Source organism: Heptranchias perlo, chromosome 1 (genome assembly GCF_035084215.1).
Source record: "Heptranchias perlo isolate sHepPer1 chromosome 1, sHepPer1.hap1, whole genome shotgun sequence".
Taxonomy (NCBI): Eukaryota; Metazoa; Chordata; class Chondrichthyes; order Hexanchiformes; family Hexanchidae; genus Heptranchias; species Heptranchias perlo.
The window spans coordinates 116,181,034-116,198,576 of NC_090325.1; the positions used below are offsets into that span (position 1 = coordinate 116,181,034).

General features: G+C 45.2%; 1 protein-coding gene across 1 annotated transcript in view; it reads left to right on the forward strand.

The window, feature by feature from the left end:
* Nucleotides 1–16,835, forward strand: part of LOC137313443 (transmembrane protein 144-like) — a 62,701-nt gene extending 45,866 nt beyond the window's left edge. The window contains exons 9-12 of the mRNA XM_067979632.1: nt 4,554–4,673; nt 9,448–9,545; nt 15,712–15,765; nt 16,773–16,835. Coding sequence (XP_067835733.1) covers nt 4,554–4,673; nt 9,448–9,545; nt 15,712–15,765; nt 16,773–16,835 — 335 coding nt within the window. The remainder of the gene's footprint in view (nt 1–4,553; nt 4,674–9,447; nt 9,546–15,711; nt 15,766–16,772) is intronic.
* The last annotated feature ends 708 nt before the right edge of the window (nt 16,836–17,543 follow it).

Genomic DNA, 17,543 nt, shown 5'->3' on the forward strand with positions numbered 1-17,543 from the left:
ATAGAGTGGATAGGAAGGACCTATTTCCCTTAGCAGAGAGGTCAATAACTAGGGGCTATAGATTTAAAGTAATTGGTTGAAGGATTAGAGGGGAGCTGAGGAGAAACTTTTTCATCCAGAGGGCGGTGGGAGTCTGGAGCTCACTGCTTGAAAGGGTGGTAGAGGCAGAAACCCTCATCACATTTGGATGTGCACTTGAAGTGCCATAACCTACAGGGCTACGAACCAAGTGCTGGAAAGTGGGATTAAGCTATATAGCTCTTTTTCGGCTGGCATGGACACGATGGGCCAAAAGGCCTCCATCTGTGCTGTAACTTTCTATGATTCTATGATTCTCTGAATGGAGACACATCACCAACCGTGTCAGGCACGGCGTGCAGTTCTGGGAGTTCCCTCTCCACAAGACAGAAGTGTGCCACAGGGACCTGCAGAAGAGCAGAGAGGGGAACAATGGAGGGGCTGAGTTCACAGGAGGCACTACCTTAATGAGAGGGTCCACAGACAGAGGCTGAGCTTCCTGGACCTCTCTGGGGAACAGTGCCTACGCAGGCTCAGATTGAGTCGCCAGGTGGTCGCAGACATCTGCAGGCTCCTTCATGCAGAGCTGCTCCCAACTGGGCCTGTTGGCCATGCATTGCCCGTCACAGTTAAGATCACCACCGCCCTCAGCTTCTTCACCTCCAGATCCTTCCAGGGCGCCACCGGTGACATCGCCAGGATCTCTCAGTCGTTTGCCCGTAAGTATATACGACAAATCACGGATGGCTTGTTTGCCTGGGCATCCGACGACTTCAACTTCCCCATCGACGAAATCAGCCAGACTGAGAGGGCCGTGGGTTTCCACTCTCTGGCTGGCTTCCCACAGGTACAGGGCGCAATTCATTGCACACACGTAGCAATTGGAGGATCTCCACATGAGCCAGGAATGTTCATCAACAGAAAGGGATATCACTCCATCAATGCACAGCTGGTTTGTGACCACCGGAAGAGGTTTCTGCAGGTGTGTGTCAAATTCCCGGGCAGCTGCCATGATTCCTTCATTCTGCGCAAATCCGACATCCCGGCCCTCTTCCACGCACAAGTCACACTTAGGGGATGGCTGCTTGGAGACAAGGGATATCTCCTGTAGACATGGCTCATGACACCTGTGAGGAACCCCACCAGCGAGGTACAGAAACGGTACAATGACAGTCACAGCATTACCAGGTCTGTCATAGAGCAAGCCATAGGATTACTGAAGATGCACTTTTGGTGCCTGGATCGATATGGGGGAGCCCTTCAGTACTCACCGGCAAGGGTGTGTGGAATAATACTCGTGTGTTGCATCTTGCACAATATCGCTCAACAGAGAGGGTTACCGGTGGGTGAGTTCCCATGTGCTCCAGAAGCAGCTGCACCTACCATCACCATTAAAGAAGATGAAGAGGATGAGGATGAGGAGGAGGAAGAGGAGGATGAGGAGGAGGAGGAGGAGGAGGAGGATGATGAGGATGAGGAGGACGAAGATGGGCGAACCATTGGCAGAGCAGCGTCTCACCTGGCTGCTCATCATGCCAGGGAGTCACTCATACTTGTAGATTTTCATAGAGAGATCTGCAAAGTGACTACAACCAAGTACTCAGACCACCTGTAAGAACCACCATTACCCCGACCCCCCCCAAACTCAGGTTGCACAAAACAGTCATACAACGACACATACACCCATTGTAAACGCACCCAATGGGTGGCATCAACTCGCCTTTCATGAGCAGCCACATGTAAGGGCACTTTCACAAAAGGGACTCAAGAATGGGTGAAACGTGGCAGCGGTGGTGAGAATCATAACATTTAATGTGATGTTGACATAAACCAAATATAAATGCAAAACCTGACAGTCTGGCAGACACCCTTGTGCATACCCTTGGTGATTACAAAACCTTTGACTTCCTCTTCCTAATGCTTCTACGTGGTGCATCCCCTGTGGCTGCAGCAGAGGTAGTGGCAGGTTGCTCATGTTCACACCCTGACTGCTTAGATGCTTTCGGCCTACGCCCTCTGGGTTTTGGTGCCTGTGAGGGCCCCTACAAAAACTGTTCCACCTACACCTGTGCAGGGTCAGACTCAGCCACCTGGAGAGGAGGCAGCATTGTGGGTACTGGTTGGTGGGGGGGGGCAACAGGTGAGACGTGGGAGCACTTTGAATGTGTTCCCACCTCCATGTCCCCTTTCGCCATCATCCCTCTCCTGGGCCACGGCCACAACACTCCTACCACTCCGCTGAACAGCAGTATGGAGCAGATCTATGATGCGTTCGAAGGCCATGGCTAAAGTTTCTGTCTGCCTGTTTAAGGCGGCAGACATGTTGGCATCCAGAGTCCACACAGCCGTTGTCAGGGCCTGAATGGACTCATTTGAGAGCCGTGCTTGAAGCTCAATGGAGGCTGCCATTCTCTCCATCGCAGACATTCCCGCACTTACCTGCGCCACCAATCCACTAGCGATGGAGTTGAACTCCTCCATCCTGTCCTATTGTGGAGAGTGTGCGTGGCACGTTTTCCACTCCCTCGCAAAGTTGCTCCTGTACCTCTATCATTCTCCTTCTCGAGGATGGCCCCCAGGGTTCAGCACCTGTGCCAAGCTGAGTAGAGCTTGGAGAGGGGTGCGCCCACCGACACGAACTCTCCACAGCTGCCCCTGCCACCAGTGTCTGCTCGTGGTCACTTGTATTTGTTGATTCATCAGGTGACAACCCAGCTAACTCTCTAATAGGACCCACAGAGGTGTGAGTGTCTGCGCTGGTGGATGGCTCACTAAGATGATACGATGCGCCCTCAGAGGCAGGGAGCTCCTCTGAGGAATCACCCTCGACCACATCCTCAGTCCGTGATGCCCCGGGAAGAAAACATACAACAATATTAATAATCATTGCAGAACTAATGTTGTGATGAGCGTACTGAGGTGTGCAACAGGTCAATCATTGATAACATCAATCCATGTTGTGTGTGAGAGATGTTAATGTTCTATGACCAGACATTTGCAGGGTGCCAGTCTGGGCATCCCCTGTGGCCAGGCACTGCACCATCCGGCTTATCTCCAAAGCCTCCTCCTCCACCTCTGTGAGGGCGACTCCAGTCCTCGCCCTCTCCCTTGCATTTTGAGGTCTCTTCTCCTACAAGGGGAGAAAGTACAGACGTGTGAGTGAGTGAGGGTGAAGTGGTCACCCGATGGATGCATTGCTTTGGGTCAGGGTGTCAATTAATCAGATGCATCAGAGGGTGACTATCAGACAGATTGATCACATTGGATCAGGATTGGGGTGAGTAGGAGAGGTCGGTGCACAAATTCGGGGGTGAAGAAGTGCACAGAAAGTGAAGGTAACTTGACAATGAGCCTTAAGTGGGTGTGAGGAGTGATGTGATAGAGTAGGCTTTGCAGGGCAGTATGGAGGGGGGGGTGATGTTCACCACAGAATGCAGATCAATCAGTAATTGTACTTACTTTTCCTGACCTGATTAGGTCATTAAATCTCTTTCTGCATTGCAGCCATGACCGGGACACCGTGTTCCTGCTGTTCACCTCGTTTGTCATCTCCAGCCACGCCTTCTTGGTGACATGACCAGGTTTCTTGCTGCGGTCTGCTGGGTACAGCACCTCTCTCTTGCTTCTTACTGTGCCCAGCAATGTCTCTAGGGCGGCGTCAGAGAATCCAGGTGCTGGCTATGCTCTACGACATTCCCCACTCATTTTTTCCTCCTTTTTCCTTCCACGTGCGTTGCTGGATTGACCCTTTAAATAGTGGGCTTTAAACGCATCATGCGGGTGTGCAGTCCGCCCACTGCTCAGCTTGAGGACATGAAACCCATAAGTTGAGTTAAGTGGCTCCAATTGAGTTGCGATCGTGCGGGAAACAACGCAATTTTTTTGTCTGGGTTTCCCACCTGATTATTGACTGCCCCATTGAGATCCCAGCTCCTGGTTAAAATCATGCCCTCTATTTCTACTCTAGACTTCTGAAAACTGTGTCCTTTCATAGCTGGACAGGAAGCCAAAGGGTTGACCAGTGACTCCTAACCAGCTCTCTGTGTCTGGGGTTTGGCCAGCTGAGCTGCCAATCAAACTGGCTCCTGCCTTCTTGAATGTGGACTTTTTTGGAAGCTACCATCCCAGTGGGCTTTTAGAAAAGGGGTCATTCCAACATTATAGCCAATTTCCTCTTTGGGATGTGTTAACGAACCTCCTTGCCTACAGCCATGGTGGTATGCAAGAAATACTATCCTGGGAAGACACTTTGACTGGATCTAATTTGTATTCTCAGAATGTGTATTCTGAGGATTTAATCCATTGTAAGCTAAACTTAACTTAATAACAGTATGTTAATATAACTTGTTTAAAATTCCTTCCAGGCCAAATAGTGAAAAACCTCAAAACATGACAGTGTTCAATAGATGCGAAATATCTGAATAAACTGTTGTATGGAGACTGTTATAAAGCACTGGTTTCTACCAATATAGCAGCATAATCGTATGTCATTATCTCGATACCCACATCTAACACTGTCTTCTCTTCTATTTTAGACATGGATTATGTTTTTGCATACTGCAGTGGGATTATTCTAACCAGTACAATCTATTTTCTCATATACTGTGGAGTGAAGAAAAACAAGCCGTGTGTTTATTCAACAGCAATATTACCTGGTAAGGTGAAGTGATCAACTGTCACAGTCTCTGTATAATGTTCCTAGTCCGATTATCCTTAGATAATCAGACAACTTCAATAAAGTGGTCACAGTGGTCTTTATCAGTGATTCTAAAGATTCCAGTACAATGTACCAATACTGTGGGTCTCGGGCCAACCGACAGTAACTCCCAACTATCTTTAATAAATATAATGATGCTGAACTTCTGTTTTTAGGTTGATGAGCCAGGGGTGTTGGTTTAACATCTTAGGCCTTACTATTGATCTGAGAAGCCATTTGCTCAGTGGTGAGATCTGCAGGTGTTAAACAGTTGTTTGATGGAGCAGGAATTTTTGGTTAACTCATGTTCTATTGGTATAAGTTAGTTGGTGAATTGGAACAGTGAGCAAAGGACTAGAGGACAAAATTCAAGAGCCTAAGCAAGACCAGAGACTGGAGAAATGATTTTCAAAAGTGTAATGGATATATGGATCAGACTCCCAGCAAAAATGTGCCAGTTGGCTCCTTTAGTAAAAGAAAGTTGCAGAACTGTCTAGTCAGGAAATATATAAGGATAAGGAAAGACTGAGATGATCATATATTGCACAGAACATGACCACTCTTATTCATATGTAGAAAACAACTGAATAAGGTTGAAAAATGAAGGTATAAAGATAAACAGATATTCTGGATTTGCATAATTACCTTTGGAAATTGTGAAGGAAGTTGTAATGTTTTCTCTCAGCAGACAGAATGAGTGAGGTGAAATCCATGATATAAATTGTGATCGTCTGTAAAGGAACAGTCATACTAAGCCTCATTCTATGCTTTCATCATGTTTTTGGATTATTGATCATTTTTTTCATGGAATGGGTTTTCAGTTTGAGTTTTGTTTGTGTTGCATTTTAAAACAGAGAATTTGCACAGGTTTTTAAAAAGTCATAGACTGCAAGCATTGAAGATGTGTATTAAATCCAGATGGACCAGTTTGTGGAATGTTGCAGCTCACATTCTATTTCAAACTGATACATCGCAGGCCTATCAAGCCAGGTTGCCCCTTATTCATTTTGAGAATAACAGGGCGTATTTTTTATTAAACCCGCACTCCAAAGTGAGGAGAGAGAGGTAGCTGGTTTTAGCAACAGGCCTACTGGTGAATCACTGAATGGGAAAGGAGTGAGAGGGACAACTTTCCCTCTGGCTGGGTAAACAGAGTAAAGGAACAAAGAGACACATAGTCAATCAGCCAACTATGTCTGAGGAGGAAAACTGGCCTAGTGAGGAGAAACTTTCCTTTCTCAAGTCCAAAGGCAATCTAGTCAGAAAGGTGGCCAGAGGAAGTTACTCGAACCCACTAATGGGGATAATGTGACATCTTTTTACTGTTTATCTTATTCTCAAGGAAGTTTCCACAGTTGGTTGAATCAAGGTGAGATTTGATTACATTTATTACGCTGTATGTTCATTTGCTTTCTGTAAAATAAAGCAGCTTAACGATTTGTGTCTGGCCTCATCACACTCTGTGTTTCAGTCCCTCTTCAGAAAAATTGGAGAAACGCACATGAGGGCACGTCAAAGACATGGGCATAATTTTGACCCTGAGCTGGGAAGGGTGCGGTGGGGGTGGGGAGAGGGGGGGTGGTGCAAATTGTGGATGGGAAACCCGGAAGTACAGGTTTCCCTGACGTCCTTACGATTTTGACGACAGGATGTCTTTTATTTTTTTTGTTGGTTTGCTGTCCGACTGACTGGCCTGATTGACAGGCTGGTCTCAGTCCGATGGGAGAGCAGCCAGGGAGAGGACGTGTTCAGGTAAGTCTTTGACTGTTTGGATTGGGGGGGGGCATGGGTGGGCACGGGGGGATGGATGGGCATGAGGCACCGATGGGCATAGGGGCACCAATGGGCATGGGTGGAGTGAGTCATGAGGGAGGGGGAGGGGGGTCAGTCATGGGTGGGGGGAAAGTCAGGATCGGGGGTCATCGTTGGGGATCCGTGATCATTGGGGGACGGTTTGGGGGTCATCGTGGGGATCCGTGATCATTGGGAGTCGGAATTGGGGGTCATTGCGGGGGTCCGTGATCATTGGGAGTCAGGATTTGGTGTCATCGCGGGGGTCCGCGATCGTTGGGAGTTGGGATTGGGTGTCATCGCGGGGGTCCGCGATCGTTGGGAGTTGGGATTGGGTGTCATCGCGGGGGTCCGCGATCGTTGGGAGTTGGGATTGGGGTTCATCGCGGGGGTCCACGATCGTTGGGGAGGGTTGCGGGTGATCGGGGGGTCTGCGATTGTTGGGGGGGTTGGGGATCATTGCGGGGGTCCGCAATCATGGACGGTCGGAAATCGGGGGGGGGGGGGGGTTCCGCAATCATTGTGGAGGGGTCGGAGTTTGGGGAGGCTGCAATCGTTGTGGGGGGGTTCGGAGATCGGGGTGGGGTCCCCAATAGTTGGGGTGTCGCTGCAGGTAGGCTTGTTCGGGGGGGAGGGGAGGGGTGTAGCACTCCTGCTCCTCCGGGTCCACAAGCTGTGCCAGAAAGGCACTTACCTGCAGTTGCGGGTCTTCTTGCCTCCTCTCACGTGGCATGAAGGAGAAGGCCTGGGAATTCCGGCACCCCAGAGGATGGAGTTGCAAAATCTGTAAAAATGGAGGTCCACAGCCTCCTTGAAAGATTTTAGTCACCCACCTGCCTCCTGGGAGTGGGTTGCTTGCCTGCCCCTCATCCCACCCCGGTAAAAAACGGAAACGTGCGGATTGGGGACGGGTCTGAAATGATTGCGATTTTCAATGCCTTCCCGCCCCCAACCCACCCATTTTTCAATGTTAAAATCGTGCCCATGATATCCAGTTCAGATCAGAGGGGCTCTTATTATTATACTCCTGGGTTACCCAATTGTATAATTAGATATTGGATAGCATAGGAACAGTCCTGAACATAAGAAGCTTGCACCGTTTACAGGAATGACCGGCCCCATTGTACCCTTGAGAATATCTAAAGCAGACACAAAATTTGTTACAACTGTCTTTTATACTAATAAGTGTGAGCTCATTGATTGCTAACACTATTTCAAGATGGGCTGAGGAGAAATAGTTAACTAACCTCCAGACATCAGTTAGTTAATGTAATCACCTATAGGATCTGGATTTATGATTTGGATTCAGAAATTGAATATTGACAAAGTTTGCAAATAACACCAAATTGGGAGGGGCAGGTCTTTCTGAAGGAGAGCTTAGTAAATGTAGAATGAATTGGACAAAATACATGATTGAGGGAACCATATGGACAAGTGTAAAACATTGCACATTGGAAGGAAATTGGGTAAGAGACACAATCCAAGAATGGTGTTGAAATAGCAAAGGATTAAACTCAACACTCAACGTGTCCAACGAATACAGAGCAGCAATTAACAAAGCCAATGGAATATTGAACCACATAGTCAAACTGTAGAGTATCACTCAGACAAAGTCCTGATCAAACTGTATGATACTATGGTCACACCACAGGAGTAATTTTCAACTTCAGTTGGGCTGAAAAACTGGCCGTATCGGATTGGTTGCCCATTATGCACCCTGCCCCATTGTCTTTTCCTTTGAAGTTGGAAAGAAAAATCGTCAGGGAGTAAAGTGGGCGGCTGATGCGATACTGCCAGCTATCCTTGATTTCTGTGTCCAGTTTTGGTCACTGAGACACAAGGGAGACATTCAGGTGCTGGAGGCAATGCAGAGAAGAGACACAAGGCTGATCCCCAGGACTGGCTTATGGGGAAAGATTGGAGAGACTTGGGCTTTTCAGCCTGGGCAGGAGGAAATTGAGGGCTGATCTTGTGGAGACATATACGACAATAAATGGAATGGAAAAGGTTAATCCAGAAAATTACTTCAAACTAAATTGCTCGACCAGGATAAAGGAACACCGGCTCAAAGTAGTGAATGGCAAATTTAGCACTTTATCAGGAAGTTGTTTTTCACAAAAAGTGAACAACACATGGAACAGATTTTTGGAGATAACAGTGGAGGTGATAACAGTTGGACGTACAATGAGGGAGTGTAAAGTCTTTATCATTGAACTCAAAGGCCTTCCTTATCCATGTTTATCTTGTGAAGCTGCTCAAACTAATTTCAGATCGCATCCTTACAAGAAACAGAAAAGGTTTTCATCACATGAGTTGGATGGTTTAAAAACCAGGTAAAATATGATACCAGAAATTATATCAGGGCTTATCAGGAAACCATTGAATATTGGAAATATGAAAGATTAATTCAGCCAAAAATTCCCAGACATATTAACTCAATGCGAAATGATGCATTTAAAAGTCCAGATGTTCCTCGTGTGTTATCACAGTCGATCAATGTTACTAAATAGTTTGATGGGAGATGGGAACATTTTTATTTATACAGTAATGGGAGCCACTGTCAATGCTTTGATTATTCGGGATAATTTTGTTGCTGGCACTGTATTTAAGGAAATTGCTAGAAAACTCTAATGAATAGTTCCTTGGGTTTTTTTTAATCTTCCAGATACAGATTAAAAGGTATATTTCCAGAGACTCTGTTCCCTCCATTGCTATCTTGCTCAATAGGAGCACAGACTGGAGAATCAGATGCAGGGTCAATGTATCTGATTCTCAATTCTGGTCACTAGTTCTCAATTCTCCGATTGCAGTCCTGTTGAACAGGCTCTGAACTGGGAACAGAGTCTCCTAAAATTTACCGTCAATTCTTCTGTTAATTCCTTTCCAGAAACAAGTTGTCCATCTGCAGACAATTAATGCTTCCCAATTTCTTTCATTCTTAGCTTTCTTCTCAGGACTCCTGTGGGGAATAGCAAACAGTGCGTGGTTTCTGGCAAATTATTTCCTTGGTGCAGTTATCACTTTTCCTCTTGTTACCGCTGTGAGTATCTTAAAGGTATTGTTTATACTTGTACCTGTGCCAATAGATAATGTAAAACAGAAAGGAAAAATCTGAATTATTATTGAAGCTTAAACTGAAAGGCACTGGGAAGTATTGATTGGCTATTAGCTCTGCAGCGCCACTGACTCTAAAATCACAGGTAAAACACACTGGCTTAGGCTCTTATAGCAATCCTGTCGCTAAAAATATAACTGCATGCAACACCATTGTAGCCCAAGGAGACAGAGAATTCATTCTTCGGATGTGGGTATCGCTAGCAAGCTGCTCTGAGAAGGTAGTGGTGGGCCTTCTTGAACGCTGCAGTCCTTTGTCGTGGTTTGATATAACTGAGTGGTGTGTTAGGAAACTTCAGAGGGCAGTTAAGAGTCAACCTCGTTGGTGTGGACTGGAGTCACATATAGGCCAGACCAGGTAAGGACAGCAGGTTTCCTTCCCTAAAGGACATTAGTGAACCAGTTGGGTTTTTACAACAATCTGACAGCTTCTACTGATACCAGCTTTATATTTCCAGATTTAAAAAAAAAACTGAATTCAAATTGTCAAACTGCCACAGTGGGATTGTGAACTCATATTTTCTGGATTATTAGTCCTGGCCTCTGGATGACTAGTCCAGGAACATAACCACTTCACTACCGTATCCACATAAAATTCACTACTTAACCCTCCATGTTGTTAAGAAGTATTTCAGCTTACATACATTTTCATTCCAAAACATCATAACTTCCCCTCCCCCTTCTCCCAGGCTAGGCACAACTCACCAGAGGTTTTGGCCCACTAAACTCAGGATCTCATAGAGCTATGGGTCCTCAACAGCCTCATCACAAGAGTGAAGTTGGGTTTGTGAACTTCCTATGTTAGATTGATGATAAATCCACATCGATCCCATTTCCACAGTACGTCCTGCCTTCTTAATCATTGTCTTCTGTTGCCTGCTCACAGCCTAAGGAAAAGTTAAAGTAAGGCAACCAGAAATTCTGTACAGCGCACCTTGAATGGCATCACCAGCCCCAGTCTTCGATGTCATCCTTCAGATCTGCATACATACATTATAATTTTCCTTTCATGTGCAGCTTTGCATCCCTTCTTCCCATGGGACATGATACCCCACTATTGCACAGTCCCTTGACTGCTTACAATGCATGTCCATTTTGCAGCTGGGCACTCATTGCGATAGCAACGTATACATATATCCGTGTCCTTGAAGGGCTCCACCCAAAAAATCTTTGCAGGATCCATGTAATTGTAATCGTTCAATTACTTGCATTTACTTGCATTAACTTGCCTTTAACATAAAACGTCCCAAGGCGCTTTACAGGAGCGTTATCAAACAAAATTTGACACTGAGCCACATAAGGAGATATTAGGACAGGTGACCAAAAGCTTGATCAAAGAGGTAGGTTTTAATGAGGATATTAAACAAGGAGAGAGGTAGAGAGACAGAGAGGTTTAGGGAGGGACTTCCAGAGCTTGGGACCTGGACAGCTGAAGGCACGGCCGCCAAAGGTGAGGCGATGGAAATCAGGGTTACCCACGATGGGTTGCAGGATGACCACTTGGGTCTCACTGTGTGTGCTCCTGACTTTCTAACCTCTGAACTCTGCTTTTGCGCTTGCAGGGCAAGGCAGTGCATAACGGAAGAGAGCAGACATGGACTGAAGGGGATTGAACACATTCTTGGGTGCATTCCAACATACTTGCAGATCATTGGGCCAGATGGCATACAAGAAATGGGAGAAAGTGAAGTTGAAGGCCTCCTCGGGGCCCAGGGTGAGTGCTATGGTCATGCCCCTTCTCACCCGACTCACTCACTGCCCTGCAGGCGTACACTCAAACACAATGCCATGTGACAGTCTGTTGTCACACAATCAATACTTGAAGATGTATCATGCAGCCAGCATTCTAACATGTGTTTCTCTTCACTTTCTGTAGATGTGCCACAGGAAGCAGCGCAGGTTCCTGTGCCTCCCAAGAAAATAGTTCACAGCATCCTGCATCACTCACTCCTTCTGCTCCAAGCACCAGCACAGGTATAATGCACCCTGGGGGAATTTTGATTGTGAGTTAGAGCAGGGCAGCACAGGTCATGCACAGAGCACAATAGAAGAAAAGCAGATGGTGGCAGAGGAAGAAAAGGAACCTGCAGGCCAAAGGGCCAACTCGTGCCCTTTTTCAGCTACTCAGCCCTTGGATTCTGACTTCATGGACCTGAATTTATAATGGATGTTATTGAAGCACCACAGTTTCTAGTCATCAGAGGATGTACCAAGCACTCTGCATTGTCCGAGGGCAAGTGTGGAGGAGTCCACTACCCACATCTATGCTGTCACGCACAATGGCTTCTCCTCATTGCAGTCTGCCACGGAGCGCACAGTAACTCCTGGGATATCTGCAGCGGAGCTCCCAGTATCTCAGGATCTAAGCTCAGTTGGATATCTCTCGATAATGTGCAGTTTATTGCTGTAGAGGCTTTGAGCTCTAATCTACAATAAGCTCTCCTTTCTGGCTGGGGATTTGGGTGGAGAGAGTCATTCTGCAATGCTTCACTGCCTTCATAGCTCCACAGGGGTCTATCCCCATGCAGATCAGTGGCCAGCAACAGGGGCATGGGTTGGAGTAGACACAGATAAGGTTGCTGCCTCTCAGGGCCAGACATGTGGACCTCCAGTCTCTACCCCTACAGCCATGAAATGACAATAAATGTGGTGCAACATCGCAGGACCAGGCAGCTGCCACAGAAGTAGATGGAGTAGAGCCAGATGGAGGAACATTTTATGATCCAACGAACGGAAGCAAAGGGCTACCTCAATTCCAAGAGGCTTCCATTCAGACCCAGCAGCCAGACAGCTCCAGCCACTGAGAGAGACACACTAGAACACCACCATTTTCCCAGATGTTGCCTCTTAAATGCTGATTTTCTTTTTTCATTTGAAAAATTAAATCCCCCCTTTCAATCCCTATTGCTGCCTCTAGCTAATGGGTTTCTTCAATAATCATGCTCAAGGTTACACCATGCTCTAGCATAATTGAACTTTCCTTCTTTCTTGTGCGATGAAAATGTAATTTATCGCTCTCCCTTTACAGTTCTGATGTTGTATGGGTGGAACTTTTTTCACTTCCCCCACCCTCTGGGCCCACTACTGTGGGGTTGGACCTTTCTCCCCATGATGGAATGCTTGTTACTGTGCAGGTAGCCTGGATAAAAACTGATAAAATTCCGCATGGATTGGACAATGAACTATGAAGGTTGGGATTCACATTAACAACTCCCTAGGGGTCAGGAATCAAACACTCTTCCACTGGGGAGACCAGACTAGCATTCCAGATGATCGCATCACAGATACGATAAATTCTTATGTTAGATAAATACATTTTTTGAAACTTGCACATTTAAAAAAAGTTTATTGTGATACATATCCTTATTCAACAATATCTGTGAAAAAAATGGAGCTAGCAATATGCCAGAGCAAAAACTGATAGTTTTGCATTTGCAATAAGGATCACAAACTGCATTTTTGCCTCCCTGCTTAGCACTACTTTTTGTATGTTAATGACGAGGCTGCTTAGATACAGAGTTTTTGCTGTACACCAGCAGTCATCTTGTTTTGTTTACTGTACTGAGATATATGATTTGGGTTCAGGAACGCTTCTGTTATGATACTGGCCTTTGATGTAACGTATGTAAAACAAAACCTCAAAATGCCATTCTGGTGATATTAGTGCTAGTGCAGGAGTTCCTTTTAAACATTTTTTTTAAATATTATATTAAGTTATAAAGTTAGGCTACAACTGTAATTTAAGGCACCAAACACACAGTGTGTGTGACCTGCATGTTTTATGGTGTCGGTAAAATTGAGATGTCAGACGCAACTACATTACAAGGAGAAACTTAATGTTCAACAGCAAGAAAATGTATTAACTACAATCAGCTTCGTAGATGTGAGAAATCATTATGGAACAGATATCTCTTTAAACAGGAACCAGTCTGGAACTGGGTACCATTTATATCATGTAACCCTTATGTGCTATTTTCCCAGATGGCCCTTTTCCACAGATACTCATTACACAGTGTTGCTGCAAAAGACATATTAATAAACCCATAAATCAGGAGGCACAGCACAATACAACAACAACAACAACATGGTTTTATATAGTAGTGAAATGTCCCAAGGCACGCCACAGGAGATTTATCAAACAAAATTTGACACCGAGCCACATAAAGAGATATTAGGACAGGTCACCAACAGTTTGGTCAAAGAGGTAGGTTTTAAGGAGCATCTTAAAGGAGTAGAGAGGCGGAGAGGTTTAGGGAGGGAATTCCAGAGCTTAGGGCCCAGGCAGCTGAAGGCATGACCACCAATGGTGGAGCAATGAAGATCGGGTATGCACAAGAGGCAAGAATTGGAGGAGCGCAGAGATCTCGGAGGGTTGTAGGGCTGGAGGAGGTTACAGAGATAGGAAGGAGTGAGGTCATGGAGGGATTTGAAAACAAGGATGAGAATTTAAAAACTGAAGTGTTGCCAGACCCAGAGCCAATGAAGGTCAGTGAGCACGGGGTGATGGGAGAGCGGGACTTAGTGTGAGTTAGGATACAGGCAGCAGAGTTTTGGATGAGCTGATGTTTAAAGAGGGTGCAAGGTGGGAGGCCGGCCAGGAGAACATTGGAATAGTCGAGTCTAGAGGTAACAAAGGCATGGATGAGGGTTTCAGCAGCAGATGAGCTGAGGCAGAGGCGGACACGGGCGATGTTACGGAGGTGGAAGTAGGCGGTCTTGGTGATGGTCAGAAGCTCATCTCGGGGTCAAACAGGATGCCAAGGCTGCGATCGGTCTGATTCAGCCTCAGACAGTGGCCGGGGGAGGGGTGGTGTCGGTGGTTAGGGAACAGAGTTTGTGGCGGAGACCGAAGACAATGGCTTCGGTCTTCCCAATATTTAGTTGGAGGAAGTTTCTGCTCATCCAATACTGGATGTCGGACAAACAGCGTGACAAATCAGAGGTGGTAGACAGGCCGAGGGAGGTGGTTATGAGGGAGAGCTGGGTGCCGTCAGCGTAAATGTGGAATCTGACATGTTTTTGGATGATGTCGCTGAGGGGCAGCGTGTAGATGAGAAATAGGCGGGGGTCAAGGATAGATCCTTGGAGAACGACAGAGGTAATGGTGTGGGAGAGGGAAGAGAAGCCATTGCAGGTGATACTCTGGCTACGACTGGATTTGCCTGAGGAAGGAGGAAATCTCCGAAAGCTTGTGAATTTAAAATAAAATTGCTGGACTATAACTTGGTGTTGTAAAATTGTTTACAATTTACGACTGGATAGATAGGTATGGATTAAGGCCTGATCCCTCTGTATAACAGCAGGACTACCATCTGTGAGCAAAAGCTTTTGCTATTACAAAAAATGGGAAGCACTGCCTGTTGTATATCCTACACTGTAGTGTTATCAAACAGCGATGAAATAGAATATATTTTGCCCCTTGATGTTAGACAATCAAAAGAACCTTTTTAGCTGCAGTATGATTTTGAAAAAAAAACACTGGCAAATTTCCCGTGGCCTTGCACGGTAAGAAATGATATGTCTTTTATCTGTGCTCATTTAGAGAGGTTACAGCCTGGAGTATACAGGATTAATTTTTTAAAATATTGTTGTTTTAGAAGTTACAGTGCCATCTTGTGCAGCCAGTAAGAATAACAGGCATTACCATTACAGCAAATAAAAACAGAAAATGCTGGAAACACTCAGCAGGTCATGCAGCATCATTGACCTGAAACATTAACTCTGTTTCTCTCTCCACAGTTGCTGCTTGACCTGCTTTTCTGTTTTAATTTCAGATTTCCAGCACCTGCAGTATTTTGCTTTTGTATTACCATTACAGCGTTACCCAGTGATTTCTCTGTGGGAAGCATGACAGCATTACCAACTCAATGATTTTAGTATGTTACAGATATGAATTTAGTGCAATTTTAAATTGTAATGTGGTGAAAGTAATATTTCAATGAATTTCATTCATGTGGATGAAGTACTGTGAGTGTCAATCTGTTACACAAGTAAGCGGATTGGAAGAATTAACTTTTACTGGCTGCACTAAAAGTAGTATCGCACCTTTTCTGTTAAAAAAAATGACTCCAACTTTTTTTTTTGCTTTTCAGGGTCCTGCTGTGATCTCTCTAACATGGGGAGTGTTTTACTTTAAAGAGATAAAGGTCAGTTCAAACTGAAGCGATCTGAATTGCTCAGCTTACAATAAACAGAAACTATAACATTCTCCTGCAGCGGTGATTAAAGGGTTGACACTTGGTGCTACGAACAGGTGGGATGCAGGTTCAATCTCTGGGCTACTACACTGAGGTGCAAGCTCAGCCAGACTGCTATAGGTTAGCATCGTGCCCAAGCTGCACTTGTGTGTTTCTGAGCAGCAGGAACAAGAGCACTGTTGTGGGTGACCTGAAACCAGGTCACTGTCTCAAACAGGTGCTTGGCCTGGAGAGAACAGAATGGAGGAAAAAAAGGATAGACTGAATAGTATGTTGTTTTCTTCACCATGAAATGAGCAAGCTTTCAAAATAATTTATAGCTTGCACATAGAATTCCATCTTTAAACGACTAAAAGATATAGTGGAAACAATATTATTCTTTAATTTGACAAGACCATTTCATTTACTCAGCACTTATGGTGCTGCTACAGATTGGGCGAAAATCCATCTGAATGCTCTCTGCCCCTCGTGATGTTGGGGGGACTTCATAAGCTGCTGGTAGCTATTCAACTTTGATGATGCATTGCATTTATGTGGACTGAGATGGTGCCTTTCATGTAGGTAATAACAATAGTGTCAAAATAATTCTTTATTTTATAAAAGATCGTTACTTATATGGATTATTGTAGCACAAGTTAAAGTGCAGGCACCAAATTATTAAATTATCTGAACTGCAGAAGAATTATAAAATTTGCAGAAGGCGGAATTGATAAATGAGCCTTTGGATTCTTTATTTGACCCAATCTAGATTGTTAGATGAACATAAGGGGTCTTATATAAAATGAGTTTGGGCAGCCCGATTTGAACTGAACAGTTGTTTCTGGTGGTAGCTGCCTGATAATTCAAAACTGGTCAGTAAAAGCCAATTGTTGACACTTGCAATTTAAAAAATAAATGCTTGTGCACATAAAATCGGATCTGTTTCATGCATTGTAGATTTGCCTTTCTTATTTTAGGCTAGACGAAAGGCGACAGCCGTGTTGTGGCGTCATACCATAGTCCGAAACTTTCCAAATTAGACAGTCCCATTGAGACAGGCCACAATGATAGAAGGATGATTAGTGAGGAAAATGGAAAACTTCACATTGGCTCAGCTGGGGCTAATGCACATTGTTGGAATTAGTAGAGCTTCACTCTGTAGCTGGCTATCCTACACATGACCTGGGAGTGTTTGATGATGTTGCGAGTTACCTAAAATAGAAAAGTGCCCCATTTCCCTGATGTGTCCCTCACTTGGATAACAACAAAAACTTGCATTTATATAGTGCTTTTAACGTTGTAAAACGTCCCAAGGCACTTCACAGGAGTGATTACAAAGAACATATGGCACAGAATCAGGCATTCAGCCCAACAGGTCCATGCCAGTGTTTATGCTCCACATGAGCCTCCTCTCACCCTTCTTCATATAATCTTATCAACATATCCTTCTATTCCCTTCTCCCTCATGTGTTAATCTAGCTTCCCCTTAAATGCATCTATGCTATTTGCCTCAACTACTCCTTGTGGTAGTGAGTTCCACATTCTTACCATTCTCTGGGTGAAGAAGTTTCTCCTGAATTCCCTATTGGATTTGTTAGTGACTATCTTATATTTATGGCCCCTAGTTCTGGTCTCCCCCGCAAGTGGAAACATCTTTTCTACGTCTACCCTATCAAACTTTTCATAATCTTAAAGACCTCCATGAGGGCACTCTTGAGTCTTCTCTTTTCTAGAAAAAAGAGCCCCAG